This window comes from Octodon degus, unplaced genomic scaffold, assembly GCF_000260255.1.
Source record: "Octodon degus isolate 3935 unplaced genomic scaffold, OctDeg1.0 scaffold00009, whole genome shotgun sequence".
In the NCBI taxonomy this organism is placed as follows: domain Eukaryota; kingdom Metazoa; phylum Chordata; class Mammalia; order Rodentia; family Octodontidae; genus Octodon; species Octodon degus.
This window is the reverse complement of record NW_004524585.1, coordinates 30,529,225-30,556,363: the sequence shown is the minus strand read 5'-3', so window position 1 is coordinate 30,556,363 and position 27,139 is coordinate 30,529,225. Positions and strand designations below refer to the sequence as shown.

General features: G+C 37.2%; 1 protein-coding gene across 1 annotated transcript in view; it reads right to left on the bottom strand.

Moving 5' to 3' along the window:
* Mctp1 (multiple C2 and transmembrane domain containing 1) overlaps positions 1–27,139 on the bottom strand; it is a 606,101-nt gene that overhangs the window by 131,886 nt on the left and 447,076 nt on the right. Inside the window, exons 13-17 of the mRNA XM_004625433.2 lie at positions 21,837–21,939; positions 19,984–20,086; positions 19,542–19,643; positions 19,043–19,117; positions 16,957–17,076 (exon numbers count right to left, since the gene is read on the bottom strand). Of these exons, the coding sequence (XP_004625490.1) occupies positions 16,957–17,076; positions 19,043–19,117; positions 19,542–19,643; positions 19,984–20,086; positions 21,837–21,939 (503 nt within the window). The remainder of the gene's footprint in view (positions 1–16,956; positions 17,077–19,042; positions 19,118–19,541; positions 19,644–19,983; positions 20,087–21,836; positions 21,940–27,139) is intronic.

Here is a 27,139-nt window from a genome sequence, read left to right as displayed (position 1 = left end):
TCTCCTAAAAAGTAAGTGTTTTATATATGGTCTTTAATTGTATGTAATCATAATATAATTATGTAATGATTAAATGATCTCAATTTTATTTTCATTAATTAGGTATTTTTATTAGAAATAGTTCTCTATAATTAAATTGTTCAGGAAAAACTAATAAAGACTGAGGACAGAACCATATAATTTTAAAAAGCAGATTAATTAAAATGAAGTTTCCATATGAAGTGAATATTTATTTCACGTAAAAATACTTCCCTTTTTATGTAGTTCTCAGTAAACTGGCTGGTATATTTCAACTGATTTGTACTTTGCCACACTAGTACTGTTGTGATAAGAATTGGTAGGAACATTCAGAATAAGTGAGATAATTACTAAAAATTAAAAAAGGTTTTTAATATTGCCCACTTAGGCAAACTTGATTTTAAAGGCCTTATTGTTATTCACCTGGCTTAAATAAATTATGCAGAGGTTTATTTTTACTGTAACATTGTTGTAAACCATGACAAACGGTAAGAATTTTCTTATTGTATCTTAGAAGGGTTTAGTAGAAAAAGTACAACTGACTATTAAAAATTATATTATAATTCGTAGATAGTTACCATAAGGCTACTAAAGTCAACTAACACGATTGATCATAAGACCACCACCCTGGCACAGCACTGGTGCTGTCAGCAAGGCAGCCTACTGTGCTTGTTCATTGTTCCACTGTGGAGTGTGGACTGAACAAGGTAACAAAATTATTTTTCTCAGCTCTTTTTCTTATTTCTGTCTTTTAATTGTTCTTCTGTTAGATATGAAAAATTATAAAGCTAAGTGCATCAATAGGAATTTTAGACCAATCAGGTCTCTTTCAAATGAGAGATGTTACTTTTATCTTGGTTCCATACTCTGTAAAACTTACCAGTAACATACTTTCAGAAAATGCCAGCAAATAAAAAACACTAAAATAATTTTCTTTATAAAATCTCAGTGATCTTTGGCATTGTTCACTATTTTCAAAGCCATAAAAGAACAGATAACAAATATATGACTCACAAATTATCAATTATGAAAAATAATCTGGTTCCGAAAGCTGTACTAATGTAAAAAGATGGATCACTTGTCACAAACCAATAAAGGCTATTGTTTGTGAATCCAATATTTGATTTTATCATTTATGTTGGGCAACTTAAAATGATTTTTAAACCACATTACTTTTTGAAAAAAAAATGTTATAAAGGTGAACATGGGGTTTGTGGGGAGGGGAGAAACCATATGTAATCTGTCATCCTTGAAACAATTTATATTCTTACACAGAATCCAGCCTGCAAATCTAAATCACAAAGAGTTGGTCAGCATGGACTGTGCATTAGAAAGGACTCTACCTTGTCCTAGGAATGCTAGTATGATCTTGACTGTAATGTGTGTGTGTGTGTGTGTGTGCACGCACACGCGCACGTACACCATTCTGATGGCTGAAAAAACAATCCAGCTATGACGTTTTGTTATGCAGAGAAAGTTAAAGGTCATGTCTCTAAGTGTGGTTTGTTACACTTCTTCTGCGAGTAGCTGCTTTTGCTTGCTTTGTATTACAGGAGAAAAACACAACTGTATTTGCTGTGTAGTAGGCAGAGAAATGCACAATAGTATTTCCTATTTATCACTTCATAATGAAGAAAGAGACTTAATTCTCACCAAGAAAAATGACTCTCCTGTGAATACCAAAAACCAGCAATCTCCTCCATGGCATTATCTGAGGACAACTCAAGGCTCTACCTGCTTCCTGATATCTCAATTACAGCCTTTCACACCTGCTTGTAAGTAAGGATTTGGATGTCAAAGGAAGTCAAAATACATTGCACTGTACCCAGTGATCAAGTGTGCATGCGCTAGTTAGGGGCGGTCATATTCTTACCTCTAAATAATAGATTTGCTGATCAGATCATTTAGCTGACGTCCTGGAAGTTGAGGGAAAAAGCCCTAGGAGATGATATAGGCATAGCTTAGTTTCAGTGCCCTAAAATGTGGTGACACAGGCAGATGGTGGCAAGGGCCACAGTGTGGGCAGTGCAAGTGACAGGATAAGGCTGTACTTGGTGGGGTTCTGGTGAAAAGAATGGATTTCAGGTAGAAAATTCCCTTTAGGGACACTTTGTGTGTCACACAATGGTCTTGTAATGTTAAAATCATGTTTTCCCTCCTTACAAAGACATTGTATAATAAACAGAAAAATGAAAAGCACAAGCACTATATATACATGTTGAAGCATAGTAAGGAAAATTAAGGGTCATAGACTGGATCAACTTCTAATAGCTTGTTTGAAGTGGAGGTTATGTATTTTTTGCGATGAGGCTCACACGTTCTTGGATCTATTCCTACTTGGACTCTGAAAAGAAGTGAAAATAAGATTGGGGGATGGAATAATAGAGGGGCTATTCAATTACAGTAAGTGCCAGCTAAGAAAGACCTGTTACACTAAGCTTTGGATACCAAGTGTGCTAACGGACTTAGAATGAGCACATGATGAAGATGGTTGATTTTGGTTCTGTGTCCAATAAAATTGGGTGTTTCTATGACAACAAGCACGATGCCTAAGGAGCACTGACTAACTTGAGAGATGCATTTCTCCAGATACTATATTTTCCATAATCCACACCATGAGACCCAGAGGCACATCAGTGGGAGAGTTCCTTTTCTTATCCCTTACTTAAAACAATCATTTTACTCTCAAAGTTAGCAAGGCTTAAATCAGATTCTTGTGTCCACAATGTTGCACAGGATTTCTTTTTAATTGAAAAAACATATAAACCTATGAATTAGATTTCCTTATACAGTGAAGCAAGCCAACACACCCAGTGAGGTCTCCTGTAGGGCTTATTCTCATAAGGAGTGATCCTACAACATAGTTTTTGCGCAGGACCAGTCTCTAAGCCAAAGCATACATGGTAGTTCAGGAGATGGGTGTTCCATCATCCACAATTTTAGACACAAAACTTTCTTTTCCAGTGTTATTCTAAACTAAAATTCAAAACAGGTGTTTGATGCTAAGGCTGAAACCAAAATATTCTGATAAGCCTTCCCTCGGAAATATAATGGTTACATAGCCCTGGTGGAGTTTTAACAAACCCCTGTTTCTTCTTTCTGCTCCATACAATGTGCAGTCTATTTGCACCCATTCAGGACTAAATTACAGATAAAGTTACAGCAAATTTGTTTTCTCAAAAAAGCAGTCAGCCCTAATATCCCTTGAGTAATAAAAGCCTTGTCTTTCATTCAGAAGTAGAACTGGCATAATTTTCTCCAAGAAACAAACTCTACTTCCTGCGACAATGGACCTGTTCTTAAAATTCTGAATGGGATACAGCTCAATTTGCAGGTGTTCAGGTATAAAGGTAAAAGGGCATTTGACCCCCCAACTGGCAATTGTTGCTGTGGTAGGTAGCTTCAGTCTGCTGGTTATATCATTCTATTAGATAAGCTGCCGGAGTTTTCAGCTCTGAATTACCAAGGTAGGCTCAAGTGAATCAATAATTTATACAGATATATCTCATTCATTCTGATGGTATAAAGATACATACTAACAGCCTGCTGCAGCCACAGAACAAAGCCAGAGAGACATTATTTAAAGAGAGAAAAATAAACCTATTTATCTATGGGAACAAGATCATTATGTAATAATGACCTAATGGCTTATTAATTTTATTTTTCAACTGTTTTAACAAGCAGTGTGGTGAGACAAATAAGCACTCTATGAATCTCAATAAGGTTGCAAATGTCAAGACAACATTTAAAACTTTCAGACTGATTTTAAAAGAGAATGGTAGTTTAGAAATACAACGTAAGTCACTGGAAAAAAATGCATGCACCTAAGAGAGTTGCCTTAACTAACTCAATCCTTCAAGTATTTCCTTACTGAATCTCATAATAAAATTAACTTCCTAAAAGATGAGAATCAAATACATTTAGGGGTTGCACACGAAGAGCACTGTTAAAATAACATTGTGCATGCTGTTAATTATTACCCCGGGGAAAATGATATAGTGTTTTATGCACTAATATTCTGACATTTTGTTAACTTATAATCCTTGTACTAAGAGGAGTGTATTAAACAAATAATAAGGCAACAAATATTAAAAATGCTTATTTTAAAGTTCTTCAGTCATGCTAAAAGGGATCTTCTCACATATGAGCTCGTCTAAAGGCAAGCAGTACCAAAACCTGTGATCCCTACCACACAGGCTAATACTCTATGCAGCTAGACCACTCAAGTAGTTCTATAATTTCTGGTTACTGTCCTTAAAGATTAAAGAAGTTTGTGATCTAAAAACATGAAAACAGTCTCTCCTGGCAACTTTAATTTCAAATGGTGGCTGTTTTCTTGACAGATTTGGATATGCATTTGTGACAAGATGCTTTAAAAGTTGGCCCCTTCTAGTTGAAGGCCACATTTGTGTCTGTCTTGGACCTATGAGGTGACTGCATTAAGACTTGGGCTAGGAAGGCTGTGTGCAAAATTAATGGGGAGAACAGACTCAACATGAGGGAAAATAGCAGTTAGAGGCAATGCTCAGGTAGCCTATTTTCTATTCTGTGGAGAAACTATTTTCTCCCTTCTTTTTGAGAGAAACCCCTTGGGAGATGCAGCAGATGATAAGAGCCTGAAAGAAAATAAAAGCCTAAGGAAAAAAGAGAGGAGGGTGGGAGGGAGGGAGGGAGAGAAAGAGGGAGTGAGAGACAGAGAGAGGGGCAGACAGACAGAGAGACAGAGACAGGGACACAGAGACACAGAGACACACACACACACACACACAGAGACAGACAGACAGACAGACAGACAGACAGACAGACAGAGATAGAGACAGAGACAGGCACACACAGATAGATGAAGACAGAAAGGAACAGAGAGACAAAGAAACAGTGACAGAAAGTAAAAGAGGGCTGGGGAGACGGCTCAGTGGAATAAGTGCTTCCCTGGCAAGCGCAAGGGCCTGAGTTCAATCCCTGGTTTCACCAAAAAAAAGGAAAAAATGAAGTAAAAAAAACAGAGACAAGTAGAGACTGAGACAGAGGCAGTTCTAGAGAGAGACAGAGAGAATGACTTATGTTGCTGGTCTCTACCTGGACACCTCACATCTTACCGTGCAGTAATACTCTGGGGCTGCCTCCTGTAACCAGTTAACACTTTCTGGCCTTCTAAGGAAACAGAAAGGAAGCAAAGAGAGGAAGGAGAAATAATGGATTGTCCTCTTTCTGACAGCGAGAGAGAGCGGGAGTGAAGAGAAATGTTCCCACACTGATCTCATTAAGATGACGAGAATAATGAGTGTGACTCTTATCCGAATCTCACAGTAGATAGAGGAGGGCATAAATGTATCCCCCATTCACCCTTTATGATGTCTGATATACTACATTTATTCTCAGTTTCATCTGATACTGCTGGTGGGGGTTTCTCTGACGATATTACGGTCTTAACTTCAAGTTTTGCCGCTGGAGTCATCTGATTCAGGCTCTCACACGGCTTTATTGAGCGTGCAGGAAAACTGGGGAAACCTGTTAACGGCAACTGAAATGCATCGCAAGCAGAACCACCTGAATTTATTTCCTGTCACTGGCTCTGGTAATGGATTAAAAATACTGACAAATGGCATATTTCAGTTCACAATCTATTTTATTTCCTAGTTCCTTAAACTTAGATTAAATATCTTAGTCAATTAGAAATAGAACTCGGGGATTATCAAATATGTCACTTATTTATTTTTGTAAAAGTCATGATTTTGTGACCAACACTGACATTTTTCCTTATGAATCATCTCCCACTCTTAGGTCCAGTATAGAATATTTTTCCTTGATAAATTTAAACACATTTTTGCACAGATATAAATTTTGAATAATCATTGCTCGCAGAAACAAAACCTGTGCTGTAGTAGCCATGTAGATTATTCAAATCTAAATTATCCAGTCCTTTTTTTAAAGAATTTCAAAGCAGATTATATATAATATGAATTAGCTTTCCTCATGCCATAATTCCAACAGCAATACATTGATGCACCAAATGACACACTGAACTTCAGGTGACATAGAATAAAGTGAGTATCACCTTACAAATTCAGATAGTATTAAAATATGCCCAAATATTGTTTCAGTACTGGGTAAAGATATATCCTCTTTCATTATACTGTTTAATTTTATGCTGGGATAATTTGGATCTATCTACATTTGAAAGGAAATCTAGAAAGACAGCAGTACAATGAAGCTGAATCACCGGTTTTTCTAAACAATTACGATACACACACTTTCCCCTGGCCTTTATTTAGACTCTGGGAGATTTAGGCCATGGAAAAGTTCATTGTAGCCACCATTAAATCAGTGTGGATCAGAAGAGGTAGTTCGAGCTGCTTAAGTGAAAATATATGTTTGCAATATAGAAAATATATTCTTAATTGACATTTGCCTTTGGAAAAAAGATTTACTAGTTAGAGGTAAAATAATATCTCTTGTCTAAAATGTATCTTACCTAACTACCTACCTTACTATACAAACATCTTTATGGTGGTTTTTGGAGCCTCAAAGTGCAATTTTCTTGATTAACAGAAAATTTCATCAAAACATCAGGTATACACTTAAGACATACACTGCAGATATAATACTGGATAGAGTGAGTACTGATTAAGTCTATCAAGAAGGCAATACCAATTGTCCATTCTTTTGTTTTGTTTTTGGTACAAGATCTCACCATGCAGCGTAGACTCATAGTGGTCCTCCTGTTTTCAGCCTCCCCAGTGCTGGGATTGCAGGTGTGCGCCAATATGCCCGGTCCAGGTGGCTGGCTCAGTGTGCCCAGGGGTGGGGCCCATGCAGCATATGGTGCCAGGGATTGAACCCTGGTCCCTGCACTTGCCTAAGAAGGCACTTAATCCACTGATCTATCTCACCAGCCCTCAGCTGTCCCGTTTTTTTTTTTAGCATATTTCTTAACAGGAACTACCAAAGGCCAGTAGTTCAATTTTACACCTTGAGAATTTTACAGGGCACTGTTTAACAGCTGTTTCACCTGAAGGATGATTTCACTCATCAACTCATCCTTTCTTACTGTTGTCATCTTTGAAAATTCCATTACTAGCAAACAGGGGAGAAAAGCAATTATTTTTTGAAGTCCTTTACTTCTTTGCATGTCAATTTCCTGTGAAATAGTCTCGAAGATCTCTTTCTCTTGTAACATTTTAAGACTAAGACTTCATCTACATAAGCCAGGACCCATCCAATCTTCCCATGTCTAAACTCCTTGCTTTTGACACTAGAAAAGTGTACAGTCCTGAAGTGGGGCTTGGGATCAACGTGTTCTTGGCATTCTGAACACCAAGCTGTGATTTCATTAACTCTTTTGTCTCCTTCTGATGGTTCTGTTTTCTAAGGTGGTACACTTCAAATGGATCTGAAGGCTTGGTGAGTGTTCTGTGCCATTAACTGAATGGAGAATGTGGAGAAGGTCCAAACAACTATTTCATGAGATCATTCCATTTTACAGACATGTCACCCAAGCTTCATATCTTAGAAACAAAGTCATGGTAGAAGGCCAATGCTCTGAGTATTCAAAGAACTGCAGACAAGACTGCACGCTAGTCAAGCTAGTGGAACCTGGGCTAAAATTCTCTCTTCTTTAAATCAATTAATTAATTTGGTATAGGGTCTTGCTATGCAGATCAAATTTGTAGTGATCTTTCTGTCTCAGCCTCCCCAGTGCTAGGATTACCATGCCTGGTTTTAGTGGCCAGCTTGGTGCAGGGCCGGAATGGCATGAAGTACCAGGGATTGGACCTGGGTTTTTCCTTGCGCTTGCCAGATAGGTGCTTAGACTGCTGAGCTATTCCACAGCCTGAAATTCTTGCTTATAAACATCAACTTTCTGGCTAAGGTACACAAAAATCTCTTACAATGGAAGAACCAAACCATAAAGCAGTTTAAGCAAAACTGGACATACACTGACTCTTGTTTTCGATATTGTTGCCTAACAAGTGAGTTCAGCTATCTGACTGTCTATACAACTTTCTTTCTTTCTTTCTTTCTTTCTTTCTTTCTTTCTTTCTTTCTTTCTTTCTTTCTTTCTTTCTTCTTTCTTTCTTGTGGTACATGGCATTGAACTCAGGACCTTGAGCTTGCTAGGCAGGCACTTATTCTACTGAGCTATCTCCCTGGCTACACAATTTTCTGAGTGTTAGCCATCACAATACTTACTAATATCATGTCACAAGGTGTGATCCATCTTATACAATTAGACAATGAACTAATTTGTGAATAATTAATGGAATACCTTTATCCTGGGTGACCTATTATTTTAAATTCAATAACAAATCTTCCTAATTTGCTAAGGGAAGTATTACTTAATTCACTAAGATTTTATGACAAAATTGGATGAAATGTTTCATATTTAGGTACTGCCCAACATTTACTTGCAGGAACTCTACAGAATGCTAAGTGTGGAAAAGCAGCACGGTTATTTATATAGAGAAGTAATCACAAACCTTTCAAGGCTTTCAATGGTACAGATTTTGGCAGCATGGACACTGTAGCTTTGACATTGCTTGTGTAGAACAATGTGGGAGGTATATACATATTGTTAATAAAATGCACTAGTAAGATTTTTTAATTTAATTCCAATGGTGAATTGCCCAACATGCCACCCAGAATAGCCTATAGAACAAGCATCTTAACTGTTGTGACTTTTCTAGTCCATCACCTTTTATCTCTGCCCTTCCAGTGGAGACCCAACATGCAATCAAGCCTAATGAAGTATGCTTCTCTAACCCTGACATAGAGTATTCACATAAGAATATAAAGATGAGCTGTTAGTCATAAATACAGAGGAATATATGGCTAAAACTATCACAATGATAGAGGTTATATTACTTAGTCCAGAATTGATGTTGCTCTCCCTTCCCTGTTTTAGGGGAGCATTACAAGGTACCCTTAGAATTGGGGTACTGAAAAATCCTTATGTAGGTTTGCATTGGGCAGAAGATAAAAGTCTTCAATCTCTATGAAGCTAAACACAATCTCTTCCTAAGAGGGACTCTGTTGGCAGAATGCGCTCTGGATTGCAGATCGTTTTTCTTCAGAGTGGGTCACACCATGTACAAGCTGGAGAAATTCCAAACTAAGCTAACAAGATGAGCATGAAGGTAAATAGAGTTAAGCTTATCCTAAGCCTGATTTGTAGCACACATTCTGAGTAGGAGCAAGAAAGGGGGAAAATTGGCTCTTAGTGGGAGCAGAAAAAGAATCTTAAATATTACAATGATTTGTGTTCTTCTAAAGCTCAATACTCTTGGATAAAATCTTATTTCTCTGTATTTAATTTTTCTCATTAAATTAAATGAAATTTTTTCCTTAGGGGGATATAGAAAAATATAGTTGAGAAATCTGATTTAAGAACAAAGAAAAGCCAAATTTCGGCTTTAAAATCTTTTATTTCTTCCTTGAAAATCTAGACTGATTTTCATTCTCATCCAAATATTTGTTCACCCTGTGGTGTGCTTTCCATCCTTCCTTGTTCCTTCACTGTTCCTGGTTTTCTCTGCATCGTTCTCCTGTGGCTACGTTGATGCTGGATGCAAACATCTTTGCGCTCTTGCTGGTCTCTAAAGATTACCAGCTGAGTGTTGGATTTCTGTCATTGCAACAGAGGTAGAAGAAACAATGTAATCCCAAGGATGCTCCTCTGCTGAACATGGACCTGTGTCAACCCCTAGTTCTCCCTAGACTTCTAAATGTGTAAAACGATGGCTAGCGACTAGGCAAAGAAAACACCAACAACTTCATTACAATATTTCTGATTAGCTCCTCACTCTGTATGCTAACTTTCTTATGTTCATGACTCTAGGTACAACTTCACAACCAGCCACAGTAGGAAAAGGAGATGACAGACAGTATTTCAAACAAAGAGTTTTCAATGTTTGCTTGATATGAAAGACATGATCACGTGGAGAGTGAACTTTATGACTCAAGTTTCTCAATGTCTGAATATTCAAAGCTGCAAACTTTCAGAACTATTACTCTACAAATTTTTACTAAAACAAATTGTATAGCTATTCTATTAAACTTTTTCCTTTCCAAACTACTTTATATAATACTATATTGCAATGGAAACTGCTTGCTGGTTTGCTTGGCAAGTGTGACCTGTACAATTTAAGTTGTAGTTTAAAAGAAGAAAATCCTTCAGAAGACTTAGGAATCTGAGGATAGACAGTCAGACATCTCTGATTCACCATTTCTCAATTTTTAAAGTCTTTATCAATTCTGTTGTAAAATATGGACCGCGTAACCTTTTTTAAAGGATCTCATAAAGAGATAGAGGCTAAAAATACCTGTTAAGCAATGCAAGGAGGGAGAGTAAGAAGGCATGAGATGACATTATTTCATTTGATGCTGGAACAAGACCCCACAGGTGCCTGGACACAGCCGACCAGCCTCACTTTCAATGTGCACACCATCAGAGCACCCGAGAAGGCTCATGTTTGGATCCCATATGGCATTACGGTTGTGTTGGTAATACTTGTGGTTTATTCTTGGGCATAATATAGCACAGAAGCATTCAGACCTTGGAGAAAATGAAATAGGTTTGTCGTCCTTGAACCACTCATCAAGGAAAACTTCCCTGGATTATGACAGGCTAGCTCTTTACATGTTGGAAGACAAAGGAGTGCAGAGCAGAGATCATAGGAAACATGAGGGTGGCCTGCAATTAGGGTTAAACTCTTCTCATTTCAAACATAAACTAAAATTTCAGAAGGATAAGATTTTCAGAGGGAGGCAGACCCTGCAGCTTATACAATTATCTCCCTCCAAGGATGAGAAACCCCTCTGCTCACATGTATCAAAATAAACAGAAAGGGCATTCATCTATAAACACAAAGAGAATATGGCTATTCTTGTAGATGGATCTCTAACTGAGGTCTAGAATCACTTTCCAGAATCAGAGACAATGTTTTGTTTCAGTCTGATCTGCTTTGTAACATTTCCTAGGACTTGGGTTAATTTTAGCTCATAGTGATCAATCCTAATTCTCAGTTCAGTTCTACATTATGATCTTTAAGGACTGGGGTGTACCACCAAGAATTTACATTCTATGTTTGATGAAAGGCAGCACTTAAGAAAATCTAATTTACAACTTTTAAAAATGTAATGTAGGCCAATGTTTGAAAGAACCTCTTCCTTAATATGAGATAAATTTGTGGAAAAAATTGTACCTTCCAAGTAGCATCTTGATGTGCCAGAATGCTTATATAGATTGCACATACAATTTAAGTATTGGAAAACATGGTAGCTTAGGCAGGCACAGTGGCTGGGGTTCTATCCCCAGTGTGCTGTGCCGGCCCCACCCCCAGGGTGATTAAGACTGGGCGTGGTGGTGCCTGCCTACAATCCCAGTGCTTGGGAGACTGAAAACAGGGGGATCACTATGAGTCCAATCTGTGTAGTGAAGCATGTAGACCCTGTACTAAATACATTCAAAGAAAGAAAGAAAGAAAGAAAGAAAGAAAGAAAGAAAGAAAGAAAGAAAGAAAGCAAGCAAGCAAGCAAGCAAGCAAGTGAAACATGGAAATGGTACTAACTTCCAAGAGTCAATACTGTGCGATCTTGTGAAAGAATTTTAGGCACCTGTGGAGGTATGAAATCTCATAAAATAATGAAATTCTGTAAAGGGGGTTTCCCCTTTACTCGCACACTTGCAAAAGAAATGGTTAATACAGCTTAAGATTCATATAAATTAGAAGTATTGTTTAGCAAACAGTGTTAATGTCAGGGGGGGAGTAAAAATTAAGAAAGATGTTTAAAAAGACATTAGATATTTAAACTTATATAATTTTAGGAAAAGTCATGAATATAAGGATAAGATCATCAGTTGTAAATCATTTTGCTTTAGTACTCGTTTCTTTGCATTTTGAAGGCCTTTGTGTTTGCTGTTCCAGGAAAACAACAAAAATCGCATCTGGGGCAGTTTTTCTTTTACCATTAAAATAACTGTAACAACAACAAAAAGGTACCTATAAAAATAATTTTCAAATTGCTATAGACTGGAAGCCTAACATTCCTGGTGTAACTGATACCTGTTAAATTCTCCACAGAGAAATTTCTGATTAAACCTAAAATTATCTTCAGTGTGTCCAGTGGTATTGTCTCACATCTCATTATTCAGGAATTGCAGGTGATGCACAAATGTTTTCATTTTCATGCTTAGGCATTTCTTCCTAAGCAGTGCTCCCCTTCAGGTCCTTGATCATGAAGGCCACTTAAAATCATCTTATGGTTTATAATAAATGCAAATTAGAAAACTCCATCAGTTGTTCAATATCAACAGACTTACTCTCCAGGAAGTATACAGTAAAACACCCTGAAGTGCATGCTGTCTGCAGGTCACTATGTCCTATTCCCCTCACTCCTGCAGGTCCAATTCCTCCTCCTTTGCTCTATTTTTAAAATAAAAAATCATTTGGCTGCACAGAGCTGCCTTGTGGCATTCTCTGCCGGCCTCATCCCTGTTTTTCTCTTTCCCTGTATAATGGCCTAGCTTTGGTGAGGATAGCAGTTATCCCAAGTGTGATCCTTTACTAAAACAGGAACTGAAAGAAGGTGGAGCACAAACAACCTAGATGCAAAGGAAAACCAGACATCTGAGAAGGACCCAGAGAGGAGCGAATAATGAACAGAGTGGTTACGGTGAATTGCTGTGGAGGGGATTCTTGGTTTTCAAGCACACACACACACACACATACATGTACGCAAGCACACACACAGGAGTACACACACACACACACACACACACACACACAATGACACCAAGGCAAACCTAGATGAAGAGTCCCAGACAGAAGCTGGTCAAGGCAGAGGGCTGAGGCCAGTGGTTCCCCAGATATAACCAGAAACAACTATATTTTATGCCTAAGAGTTAAGCATTCAACTGCACCATTTTGGAACACAAGGTACTTGGAGGAGTTGACATCTCTTCATAATTCATGTTCATTGTTCCTCTAAGTAAAATATGCATCTCCCTTTAGGTGCTCTGCAAGGAATTATACTTTACAGGCAAAGGGACATTTTTGATAATGCACATCTTAAGACTTTTCATTAAAGTACCAAATTTAAATTCTACCTTTTTGTGCACTCTGACATTTTTGTCTGGCATTTTCATTAATTTTGCGACATACATAAATGTAGCTGAAATGTTAACTGATCAATACTTTGTCTCTCGCATGTAGCACTAGCGCTCTGTTCCCCAAGGACCACACAGCAGAACAGAAATTAAATGTGTAAAATATCAAATGTTAATGTTAAACACAGCGGCACTTACTGTATAACGACAGAAAAGGCTAAAACAATTCCAAATGGACAGATGGTACCACAAATTATCTACAATCACATTTAAAGATTAAAGTTTGTCCTGTAAAATAATTCTTTTGACGCACACTGAAGTGTGTCCTTTTACTGCTAGCTCAGTTGTCCAATTATTTTTGTGCTCATTACAGTGAGAAATGACAGTACCGAAAAGAAGGAGAATGTGTACTCTTTTTCTTTTCTAGTTTTTTTTTCCTCCTGCTTTGCACCTACTGACATCTACAGGAACACACATGTCTGGTCAAGAGCCTGATGAAAATTAGGCCCTATTTCCCAGACATTCCCACATCTACAAGAGATGATTTGCAAAGACGAGCAGAGCCTTCTGCAGCACACATGTCTGCATTCACTCCTAGACAGACAATATTCATAGCAACACTTAAAAAACCTAATTCGTGCCACTGAGCAACAGGCCATCCCCAGAAATGTGAGCACTTATCTCTTACAGTCCCCTTCCAGACTAATGTCAGCTGTGCTGTCACAGCTGGCTTTGGATCCTCCCATGGTGCACAGGTAGAGCCGTGCAGGCAGCCACTGCCTGTTACCCTTTCTCCTGCTTTCCAAGTTCATTGACACTGGGACCCAAAAATGCTTGTTTTGCCATTTGGATTTCATTATTCTACACTTATTTTTGGAGTGTGAATGAGAACAGGAAAAGAAAATGGAAGAATAAAAAAGAGATACTTAAACATTATAAAGATGACAAATCTGGGCCTAATACCAAGCCGGGTAATGGTACAAATGTGTGTGCTCCACGAGGCAGCTGCTTTTATGAAAAATGGGCCAAGTGGAACCAATATTATAATAATAGGCCCACAATCTATCACCAGGGCATGACGGGAACAATATGCTCCTAACAATGAGTGCTGCTCACACTCTCCTCCTGAGGGAAAGCAGTGCTTCTTCCTACGCTGGCCCGAAAGGGCTCCAGTCATGCAATGGGAATCATGGACATTTTTCCATTTTGAGAACCTTCTTTAATGTCTATGAGATGAATACAAATCCTAGTACACTTGTTTTTCTGAATTGTTAAAATATTAAAATTACAAGGTATGTAGTCTAAAAGACTCGTTTAGGAAAGAAATGCTATCCATGGTATGGTACTGGACAAACTGCTTAATTGTGCCACAATTCCATTTCTTCCTCTGTATACTGGGAAAAGTGAGTATCTACTGCACAGGGTGCTGGGAAGATTAAACTCATTAATGCATGAAAGCATTTTCCATGCATTCATAGGTGAAAAACAGTTCCTTGGCAAATAGTAAGAGCTTATAGATATTAGTTCTTATTATACAAGGACTTTTCATATCAATTTAATCTGAGGTTAAACAGATTCATAAAGGATTATGGAATAGTTCAGAATTCAAAATTGTTACATAAATATTAAGCTATATACATCAGAGTTTAATAATGAGCTTTAGTAGAGAAAATATTTATTAGACATGATTGAAGAATAAATTTCTCCGTATCAGAAAAGTTTTCAGATTAATTGACTGATCATTGATCAGCCGGTTGACTTAACAGCCATTTATAATGGGAACATATTGCTGGCTCTGCTACAAAAATGCTAGAGTACCAGGATGGAAAAGGCAGGATCTCTATTGTCATGAAACTTCCACTTCATGCCTAAGTAAGTACTTCGGTTTTGTTTCAGGCCCGTTCAGTAGAATGTCATCTACTGAAAGAGACGTAGTCCCATCTCTTTTGCCCTTGAAACAGTTAATATTATTGTTTCTTCTTCAAGTAATCCTAATGGGAGTTCCCACTGTCCTTGATGGCTTCTTGGTCCTCTCTCCCTGTCTGCAGGCCCTTTCTGTATCTTGACTGTCACTCTCCTCTTTGTGTAAGCCTCTTGTGTTCAGCTTGCGTACGGTAGGCCTAAATTTGTTACACACCGACCGCCACATGAGAGAGATGTTAGACATTTCTTTCTCAGTAAAGTCTGTCCCTCTTCCCATGAACTCACTCAAATCGTATCAGGTACATGTACATAAGGTTCTCAGAATTCTAGTACCTGTAATTTTTTTTATTCTTTTATTTTTTACAAACAAGGAAATTGTGAAAAGGGGCTGCCATCTTGAATTTATTTTACACAAGTCTCTTCCTATAAACTTAGAAGCCAGAAGAGATTTCTGAACACTTACAGAGTGCAGTGCCAAAGAATTCAAAATGAATGTTCCTAAATAAACAACATCATTTCCTATAAGTCTCTGTTTTCAAATTTCATAAACATCGGAGGGGAATAACTTTGGAAGGAGTGACTCAAAAATGACCATATATGACCATTTCAGTAGAAATCAGTTGCTATTAAAAGGCCTCACAAAATCTGGAAGTAATGATATAAAATATATAGAGAAGCTAAGTATCATTTTATCTCATTAACAACCTAGTGCCTCTGTGGTGGTGAGAAAAATCAGAATGTAGTTTGTTCAACAGTGCCCTAATATATTTACTATATAAGAGAACAACTAAAAGAGTATTGGGGAAAGAAGATTTCTTTTTCTATAACTCAAAAATGATGACAGCCACTCTCTTTAAGGAGACAACAACAGGTCTATGGGAAGCAAGCTGCCTAACTTCCTGGTAACTTACAGCACAAAAGGACATACACACTCTTTGTTCGCGTGCTCAGACATTAATGAAAGTCCCTTACGAGGTCTGAGAGGACAGAGCTCAGAGTACTAAACAGATGTGCATACATTCATTTGAATGGTAACACTAAAATATTGATTTGTTATCATAATTAGGACTCCTCTTGAAGGCCCCCATAATAAAGTCATACTTTGCAAAACTAGTAACTGTAAGGACGCAGAAGTTATCTCTGTTCACACAAACAGTAAAACAAAGATTTTTCAAAGCACCATGTAAACTTCAAACTAAAATCTTGAATAAGCAAAAATAGTGCGACAGCAGAAAATCCCAGCTAATACACAGAGAGCAGAAGCTCCTGGATTTTCTGATTTTTACCAGTTGCTCTCCTCAGCACTGTTTTAAACAGTCAAAGAGAAAGGCTCCAGGATGAACCTTGTTAGAGGACTATCTGGATCGATCAAATTCTCAAGGCTTTTTAAAAACTGGAAGTCTCAGAAATAATAAAATATGTCTTAAACAGGTCACATCCACTTCCAATTGATTCACCTATTAAAGTATTACCAACTGGCACTCCTCTGCCTAGGATGTTCATATTTTGAATAAAAAAGTCCAAAACTATAGAATGAATAAAATCAAGTTGAGCACGGTCAAGACCATTACTATTATTATTTTTCACACTGAGGTTTCTTTCTTGGCTCTCCTATTGGCCGTTAGAATTATGCAATATGCCCAATTTTACTTTTTAACTGTCACAGAGAAAATTATACATTGGCTGAGATGTCTCTCATTCCGGAAATCTGAGGCGGGGAATGTATTCTTGGACTCAGACCTTGAACAATCCATCAGGTCCCTGCCCACGGCAAATCTGTCCAGTCGAGTCTTAAAATAGGAGTTTTAAAATGGCCACATCAACATAACTGTTACTATAGCCACAGAAACATGCAGCTATGATTACTGAATTTAATGACTAACAATGTAAGTAATACAGTATGATCATACCACAAAAGCAGCGAGACTTCTTGGGGGTGAATCCCAATCAAAGCAACTATTAACGTAGTATGCAGCATTTACAAGCACCATGACACAACGTTTCATTCTGATAAAATTTCTTAGTAGCAGCTGGAAGAAAAATGAGAATATTATTAGAATTTGCATTGCTAAAGATGATCAACTATATTGCAAAATTTTCAACCTTACTATGATTTAAAATGGATTCAGAAAGTTAATAAAGCTATAAGAGCATATTAAACAATTCAACTTACAAGTCACAGAAAAAGAAGTATTTCCAGAGGAAGAACTGCCTGATAAGAACAATTTTTCAACTGAATAGCCATATATTTTAAATAATACTATAGAGGCTGCACTTCTTTGTTGAAAAGAAAATATTTTCCTAACAGATTGAAATATTTTTGCTATTTACCTACTATGGACTTTTATTAATTTAATACTCTTCAATCTTATTTTGTCTGTAAGATTCATTGAAAGTTTGTTTCAAGATATTGCAAGGTGAACTGAACACCCGGGAATGTTCTTACCGAGGGACTTAGAGAAAAACCTGCCAAGCATTGCTTGTTGCAGAAAACAAAACATTTTTTACCATTTTAGTAGGATTTCTTACTTCTTTGTTATCTGTCTATCTATCTATCTATCTATCTATCTATCTATCTATCTATCTATCCTCCCACATTAAATTCAACCTATATTTTCTCATTACTTGTTCATAATTTTGGAGTTTAGGAAAATATTTACAATAACCAAGTACTTCAAAAATATTTTATTAAAGGTATATGAAAATTAACATAATTTACATTTAAAACTATAGCATGACTTCTTTGGTAACAGTAGGCTATTCACTAGATAATGATTCAACAAATTATATACAGATATGCTAATAGTCTAAGCATATGTGTATAGGTTAATATTTTGCTATTCCAAATATACTTCAATGCTAATCTGATATATTTAAATGTAAAGTTTATAGAGATTATATGGTCAAAAATATGTATGTGTAAATATAGACACATGCATATATATACACCAGTTTTAACAAGTTTCTAAAAGTGAAATTCCATTCAGGGAAAGTGAAGTGTTTCCCTATTTGTTTTTATCTTGGTCCCTATAATCTTTCTTTAAGGGCAATGTTTATTATTTTTATCTACAATCATTGAGGAATGTAGTCTGCATTTCCATTTAGATAGACATTAACATTTGTAACATATCCACTATCTTTAAACATTCTAAGGTCTTGCTTTGTATGGTGAATTTATTAGCTTGAAATAATGTGTTTAGGTTTCTAATGGTGCAGAAAATTATCAAATATTTCCAGGTGCAAAACAAGTTCAGTAAATTTTATAGCCATAATAAATACATTTTATTTTAGCTTTGTTAATTGAATGTAAGTATTTTCCAAAAGAGGTAGCTTAGCACTTTACTTAACTAGACATCAAGCCAAAGCTAAAATTATAATTGATTTCTATCAAGTTAATGTAGAAATCCTTCATGATAGAGAAGTCAGCTTTCTTGATTTTCTGTTTTCGTAGCTAACAATGCCAATGAAAGTTCACTCCTGCAGGATCGTGGTTAAAATCTAATTAACAGGAAGGTTTTCCTGCAAAGGTGGAGCACCCTCTCCCCGGATTAGAGGGAAGAGCTTTCTTGGGGGCTCACTTTACACACACCTGCATCGTACCTGTGGGTGGTCTGCACAGATTGGAGCCTCAGCCCTTGGCATCCCCACTGACACACCCTCTGGCAATCAAACTGTATTTATGCTCAGAACGATCACTCTTATGCTAATGCATGACTAACATTTTATCCTGAGCATCATCACCTACAGTATCCCCTTTTCTTCCTGACCACCCCCATAGATTTATTAGCTTGGTATTGTCCTTGTTTGATCTTTTAAAAGAAAGGAGTGAAGAGAGAAAAGGAAAGAAAGGGGGAAAAGAGCCATTTTCAGAAGTAGATGATCAAAAATTCCATCCTCTTCCCCCCTTCCTACTTCCAAATGTATTTGAATTTACTTAGATGTTTTACAGATATAATCAGGTCTTCCCAGAGGGATTAATCTTTCCTTGCTTTTTACCTGTTTAGAGAGTCTGTTTTCCTCTTCAATGTACTTCTGTTCTTTGGGTATTAACGTTCGTAAGCTGGCTTTCACCTATGCACCAACACATGTGTCTGTTATGCATTCGTATATCACAAACGTTCACAAGTTTTTCACGCAATTCAATTTGCAATAATTAAAGTTTTGAAGTCCTGCCTGCCTCGCTCATAAAATATAAATGTATACAGTTACACCCGCGGCTGCTCCCTCTCGCAGGCAGGCAGGCAGGCAGGCGGGCGGGCGGGCAGGCAGGCAGGCAGGCAGGCAGGCAGGAGCGGCCAGCGCAGGGAGCCGCAGCGGCGGGCGCCAACGCTAACAGCAAGTGTGGGTGTGCCAGGCATGGCAGAAGCGCATTCTCCAGGACACATCAAGGTTGAGAGAAAATGAGGAATGACAGAAATTCTCTACAAATCAGGAACAAAAGCTTTCATGAAACTGAACTCTTTAGCGGTACAAAAAAGCCAAAGTTAAGACTTACAGCATTAAAAATCACATCTATTTCAAGATAGATGACCCCCTTTGTTGGCCCTGTCAGCTGCTTGTTTTTCAAGACGTAGGCTTTCTGTTCACCATTTTGAATCTGCGGGAAAAGGACATGACAGCCGTCTGTCTCGCGGTCTCCACTGAATACACTCCCTCGGTGACCTTTGACCCCCAGCTGCTGAAACTGACAGAGAACCCAAAACAACTGTGGCAATTCTGACAAGTACCTGTTCATTACCAGGATCAAGTCTGTCAGGAAAAATTAACTATCATGGGATTCAACATGGCCGTGAATTGAGTATGTTAAAATTTTTAGTGTTCTTATTACAGACCTTGGTTGAGAAATGACAGACATGGAGCTAAGGGTTTTTTTTTTTTTTTTTTTTTTCCTTGAGCAAAAGCAACACAGAACAGTGCGTCAGGTGAATAAAACTTACAGACAGCAATGGTATAGCAACTTTGCCCAGAAAGTCAGCGCTTCGATCCCGATCTTCATCATAAACTGTCACTTCAAGAACTGAATGGATATCTTTAATGTTGCTGCATAATAAATATATGTAAGAAAAAAGATTTCATCAGTGGGAAGCAAGAACTGGGATGGTTTTGAAAATTTAGATAGCTCCAGCTGATTATGTATGTCTGTGTGTATGTGTCTTTATGTGTTATTTGCATATACACATACACAGGGTGGTCTAGTATCTGATAGAATTTCCCACAATTCACCCTGGTAGACCACAGTGATGGTCCTATTATCTGGAACTTGGAAGATCATTATAAGTTTTTAAGTTATATCTTTTTGATAAAATATAATTTCCCATCTAAACAATCAAATAATTTACTGAAAAAAATCAATAGGTGGTCTTGTTATTTTTAGACTTTTCTTTATTATTATAACAATAAATCATATCTTTCCATAACAGCCACACAAAACACTAAGCCACTGATATTAGCAAGAGTCACTGCATACTTTTAGAGCAATTATTTTTTATAGTAACAGGACATCTCCTTTTTGTTTGTAGCTCTCCCCAAAATACTATGTTTATAATAAAAGTGAACAAATACAGAAAACAGAATGGAGAAATGCAACATTTATAGCTATTGCACCACACCGGAATTTAGAAATGAACTCATGTGCCATTGTGTTCCAAAGACAGCATACATTAATAAACAACTGGGAGAGCTCTTCATACTTTTGTCTCTGGAAATGTAAGTGCAAATTGTTGGCAGCATTTATTCTTTGATCAAACTGTTTACCAGAAAAACATGAATCCAGAGAAAACAAAGCAAAAGGAAAATATATTCATTACTGAAAAACCACAACCACATATAAGAAGAGGTTTTATCAGGCTACAATCAATTAATGGCTTTGATAATAATCAAACCTATTCATTCAATTATGCATTCCAGAGAAAAACACTCTCCACAACCTTCTTAGGAGTGCAAGTCTCCTGACCAAGCTTTCATCTTTTATGAAAATGTGGAATTCCTTAAAAATAAATTGGTCTCATAATTAAAGCTGATTAGTTACTGGCTCTTAAGCAGAGACATTAGAAGGAATTAATGAGGAATTTAGCAGATTTTCATGAACAAAAAATAAAACTGTGTTAGAAAACTTTTGAGCCGTACTTTTGTTCAGAGAGTTTCCTTTGTTTAGAGTTCATTTCTAAAGCCCAGTTTTTTTAAAAAGGAGGAAAAAACGAACTTAGGAGATACTATAGCGTAGCATCGGCAGCTTTTACAGTGAATGATTGAAAAGATTTACAAACTTATTAAAACAAAAGGAAAATTAACTCAAAGCATGTTTTGGTATCTAGGACAATACTTAATATTCTTATTGTGCTAAAACGAATCAAACCAAAACTAAAGCATCTGCCGAATTCGTGACCAGATTGTTTGCTGATTTCAGCAATAGAACAAATAGAGCTTTGTCCTCCTTGGTGTCAATGCAATTGGGAAGAATTTCAATAGAAAGTATAAAAGGAAGAGGCAGCCTGGCATTCCAGTTGATGGGTGCAAAACCTTTAGTCAAGTCATATAAAAAGCACAGTTTAAAAAAAAGTCGGTGAAAACAAAACAAGACAAAACAAAACAAAATAAAAAAACCCAAATGGCATACTCCTTTCCCCAATTCCACTCAGGAAGGTAGAAAGTTGTGGAACTCACGATTGTTAGAAAAGCCCGACCTGGTGTACTAAGTTGTGAATCAGTGACAAATATACATGCATACCCCTCAAAATAAAACACAATTTTATACCAGTTTTGAAATGGGCTCAAGGTGATGGCTACTTACAAGGTGAAGACTTTGTTCCACTCAGGATTGAGATTTTTGTAGACGGTATGCGTTAGTAGCCTATCATTGTTCAGCTCTACTACACAGAAGGGGTCACTTTTACCTGCAAGAGATTTGAGGGGAACATTTTTGTTAGAAATAGTAGCCACTTTCAGTGTCATGAGCATGACAAGAACTCTTGTTCAAAAAGTGTATGGTAAAAAGTGAAGAAAACTTTTAAAATTTAAAAAAAAAGTCATCATAATAGCGTTAGATAGAACCAGATGATGTTAGCAAACATTATGATCAATAACAACTTTGAACCTAGAAATAAAGTAAAAGAGACCAAATTATACAGTGGAATTTCAATTTGCATTTTAACAAAAAGAGTTCTAGCCTGTCAATTAATGAGAGGAAATGTGTATGTCCATCTCTGAATCAGTTTTTATTTCATTCTGCAATAACCATTCGGTGTTCGGTGCTTTTAATGTTACACATATATTTTTCAACTCAACAGATTCCCTAGTATATAACTTATAATGGGAATTTCCAAGCAAGTTTATTTTGACAAAACTGTTATATTTCAAAACTGCAACATTTTAATCTAAGGTTGAGTTAGTTTCTTGATATCTACAGAATCACAAGAAGATATATTTGAAATTCTCAGGCAGAAAGAGTTATGCCATTTGAAATTTAACACCAATGACCAGTCTGCCATTAAACAGAAATACTTTTTTTTTTCTGTTCACTGAAAAGAAAGAATTTAAAAGTTATCATTTATTTACAGCTACTGTGTTCAGCCAGAGCCTAATCCCATCCATTTGACAATCAGGTTTTTAATATTCTCAATATTTCTATAATGTCATGTCCTGTATTATAAGAACTCATAAAGTCATAGGCTCTGTGGGGCCAGAATTAATGATATTAGTGCAGCATGTAATTTGTTTGATACCTTATACAAATGACAATGAAATCAATATTTAGACAAAGCTGTCCAGAGGTCATACCTTTGAAACTACAATATTGATTTAGACTACATAAGAGGTTAATGTGCATATTATTAACTTTAATGATAAAGAATAATTGTTTTAAATGCATTGTGAATCGAAGCCACAGTAGTTTACACTTGTGCAAAAGCTTAAATATCATTAAAGATTTTCAATTAATTTTTAATGGGAAGGAATTCACCAGCTATCATTGATGGATAAGTTGTGCATTCCCATACAACAGTGTGTTTGCTTTCCATAATGTAATTTTTAAAATGAGCTGTATCTACTTTGACTCCTTTTTAATTTAAACTATTAATTTTATATTTCAAAGATTTAATACATGTGTGCCCGTGCAGTACCTTCATATACTCTGAGATAGTTGCATAAAGTGACATTATAATAGTCTTCGCAATTTTGGGTTTGGGGGATCATTTTCAGTAAAGAGTAGAAAACTGGAAGACATTAAGTTCTGGTGAAAATTTTGTTCGTAGTTCAAGATCTGTGTATCTCCTTTCTCCACTTTCGCCCCTTTCTCTTTAACCACCTTTACCATCCTCATCTTCCAGCACACATATGCATGGAGGATAGTGCACAGAAAGCACATTTTGTTCATCCAAACACCTTGTAATTGTCTTTATTTGACATATCAACAACTGTATTTTCTTACATAGAGCTTTGATACCAGCACAGAAAGGCAGGCTCAAATTTTTTGAATTATATTTAAATGTAAGCCTCTCGGCAAAACCTTCCCCAGGAACCATGCCTTATCTTATTAGTTCCTAGGCTGCCTACATAGGAAAAGCTTGGTAGTTTTGACTACAGATCCACACATTCCACAAATATTTATTGCTTATAATGTATCAAGCAGTGTTATAAGTGCTGGGGACATAGCAGTACATAAATCAACTTAAATTCCTGACCTTCTGGAACTTCCAGTGAAGAAGGCAATGAATACATTTTAGGGTGTTTTAGGTGATAATTATTTATGGAGAAAAATAATCATGGGAAAGAAAAATAACTGGGAAAGTTGATGGGGAAAGTTGGTCTGTAGATAAGATTTCCAAGGGGATTTCAGGAACGATTCTCATTAGAAAATGACATACAGGCAGAGAAATGGACACCACAAGGGAGACAGCCCGTGGCTTACAATGGAGACACCTGTTAGAAAGACTAGAGAAGCAGCCTTGTCTAATATATTCAGGGCTAACTAGAAAGCCAGCGTGGCTGGAGGGTTGGATTGGGTTGAGGGGCCAGCAGCTGACAGAGTGGTAGGAGGGGAGTGGCAGGTCTCTGAAAGGACTTGGCTTTCATTCTAGGGGAAAGAACAAATTTTGGGGGGATTTGAGTTGAGGAGTTACATGATCCAGATGGCTGGTACTTGGAAAATGAGCTGGAGAAGGAGGACAGGGGAAGTAGGGTGAACTGTTTGCTAACCATCCAGGGGGTGGAAGTGTTGGATTCTGGGTAACTTTTGAAAATAGAACAAATAGGATTTTCAGGTGCCAGTTATACAGTCTAATATGTCCTGATATTATGATTTATAGATGGAAAATAATTTCTTGAGCTTAGCCTATTTTTTTAAAGTCAGAAAACATTCAACAAGATGCTCATATTAGACATTTCTTAGAATCTGACAAAGGAAATTTTAGGCGAAGAGAGAGCAAGTAATTTTATGTGTAATTTGTACTCATTTTATCTTTCTAAAAGTTATCTTTTTATGATATATGTAGTAAATGCCAACATTAGGTCTTGACATGTTATTTTTTACTAATTTAGAAACTACCCTTCTGCCATTGAGTGACCAAAAGGCAATTAAAAATTAAAATAAATTTCACCCAAAGTAACAGTAAGTGTAAAATATCAAATTCCATAAAGTTACCACTAAAAATCATATGCTATGATTTTATTTTAAAGAAGCAGCTACACAAAGTTAATGTGTATATCTGGCTTGCTAAATAATGCTTTAAATTACTGGCTTGTCAGTTCCTAAAATTTGTAGGCCTGATTATGTGCCACTTAAACAAACAAAAACAATCAGAGAAATATCACTGATAGACTAAACCAATAATTATCTCCTAATTATTCCTTCTTTCCATCCTCTTATCATTCCATTTAGACTCTGTGATACGCTGTTCTCTTGCTGAGAGTACCTGAGTCATGAGATTGACTACAGGATGGAGGCTATGAAGTGTGCTGCATTTTGCAAAGCTCCAGGGAGTGCTTGAGACAGCCCCCTGCAATATTATTCAGTACCACAGGGCTACAAGTGCAAGACATGGAGGCAGCACCCAAAGTTGAAGGGTATTTTGCTTCTGATAAGTTTTGGCTGAAGAGCCTAAATGGATGACGACATTATATGTGCAGTCTCTTAGCTTTCTGTCACTCATTTTTGTCATGAGACTAAGGCAGGTACTAACAGGCTTTCCTCTTACTCCCACCATTTTGGCTAAATGCTCATCCCTCTCCCTAGCAATGTAAGAAACTAGAGAACTGGGTTTGGATGGAAGATAGAAATTGTAGCAGTGCTGGGGAAGGGCAGAACCGATTGCTTTAACTGCCATGGCTAGAAGAGAATCTTAGCTTTCCTTGAGAACAGGGCAATTTTCCATGTTGACAATTCCTACAGTGACATAGGAATGCCTTCTGAAGAAGTCATGAGTTATAGAGAGTCTGCTCTGCTCACCCCAGAATTACAAATATGATGAGTACACAGTCAAGCTCTCCAGGCATGCACTATGTAGTAGGCACGACAGACATGTAAATACACAATTGTCATGCGGGGTTGTAAGTGCCGTAATGAAGGTAAGTGAAGAGGGCAAAGGGAGGGAAGCACATCGTTCTGTAACTCAAGGATGGGAAGGGGGACAGGAGGAGGAGACGGCCTCCCAGGGGAGGTGACCCATGACATCTGTGGTGATTGTACATCCTCATCATCAGCACTTTTAGAAATGAAGCCAACCACGTGGAAATTGGACTTTTTTTCTGATCATCAATACTTAGTTTGAATCTCCTCATGCATCTCTTTAATAAGGTTTCTGCGAAGCAAAACCCTAGATAGGTGGTCCCTAACTTCAATAAAATAGATATTTAAAACTGTTAAGTCAGGACAGAAGCATTTATCCATAATCTAGTTAAATAATAGAGACTATTGTTTTTACTATCGATTTTTAATAGGAAAAAGAAACTTCCCCAAGTAATTAACTTTAGAGACCCTATACCATTAAACCAAATCCATAACAGAGTGTAAAGCTTATACTTTATTTCCTCAATTCTTTTGGTGAAAAGCCATTTTTGCAATATTAAAAACCTCAGAATTTACTTGAGTGGGCATCTTTTCCAGCAGTTTTTAAAATGGGACCAAGAATTCAAAAAGGTGCACTGACTGGTTAATTTTCTCTCCCTCTTAGCATTTTGTCTTTGAGGTCACAACCCCAACATATCAATAAAAGTCTGTGGGGGAGTCAGCAGCACCCCTCCTCGCCTGCTACCTGCTTTTATGGCAAGGTATGACTTCAGTTTGTTCACTTGAAAGATACCGGGTGAATTCATGCTCCCAAAAAGAGGTAATCCTGATTCATCCATGGTGGGTTTTGTCCAATATCACTCTGCAGTTGACAAGTGGTACAGTTTGCTGAGAGTGATGTGTTATAAAACGTGTTTGTTGGGAAGGGACCCATGACCACCTCCTTGTCACACTCTGGAAATGGAGAAAGCTTTCAGTGCTATGGAATGCAATCTGTACCCATGAGGCTGTTTCATTTTAATCTACCTTGCACAAATTAAACTCTTTGGTTTAATTTTCTCAGTTACTACAGTTTCAAATGGCTATATTTTAATCTTTCAAAAAATTATAATCAAGGTTGCCATCTGTCCTTTCTGCAAATTGGAATTTCAATCAAGACATACAATGTCACAGTTGAGGGGATTCCATAGGGTCAATCTGAACAAACAAATAAACAAACGAAAAGCAACCTATGTCCAGGACATCTTACAATACTCTTCTTATTACTGAAGATAAGGCTTTGCCCATAGTCTTTCTCATCAGCTGACCTAAACATATTTTAAACATCTGATTGGTAGAATTACATTTACTGATACTTTTTTTTTGGCTGGCTCAGGCTGCCTTAGGAGCAGGTCTGGTGTGGCAGGTGGAGCTGGAGATTGAACTGCCAACTCATGTGCCTGAGTTTGCCCAAGCAGGAGCTTGAAACAACTGAGCTAACCCATAAGTCCGCTAACTGACACTCTTAGTAGCTCCCCACTGGGTCTGATTCTGGGACAATTGTAATAATAGGGTTTCTCTTTTCTCACTAAGTCATGAGGCAGGTTTCATTT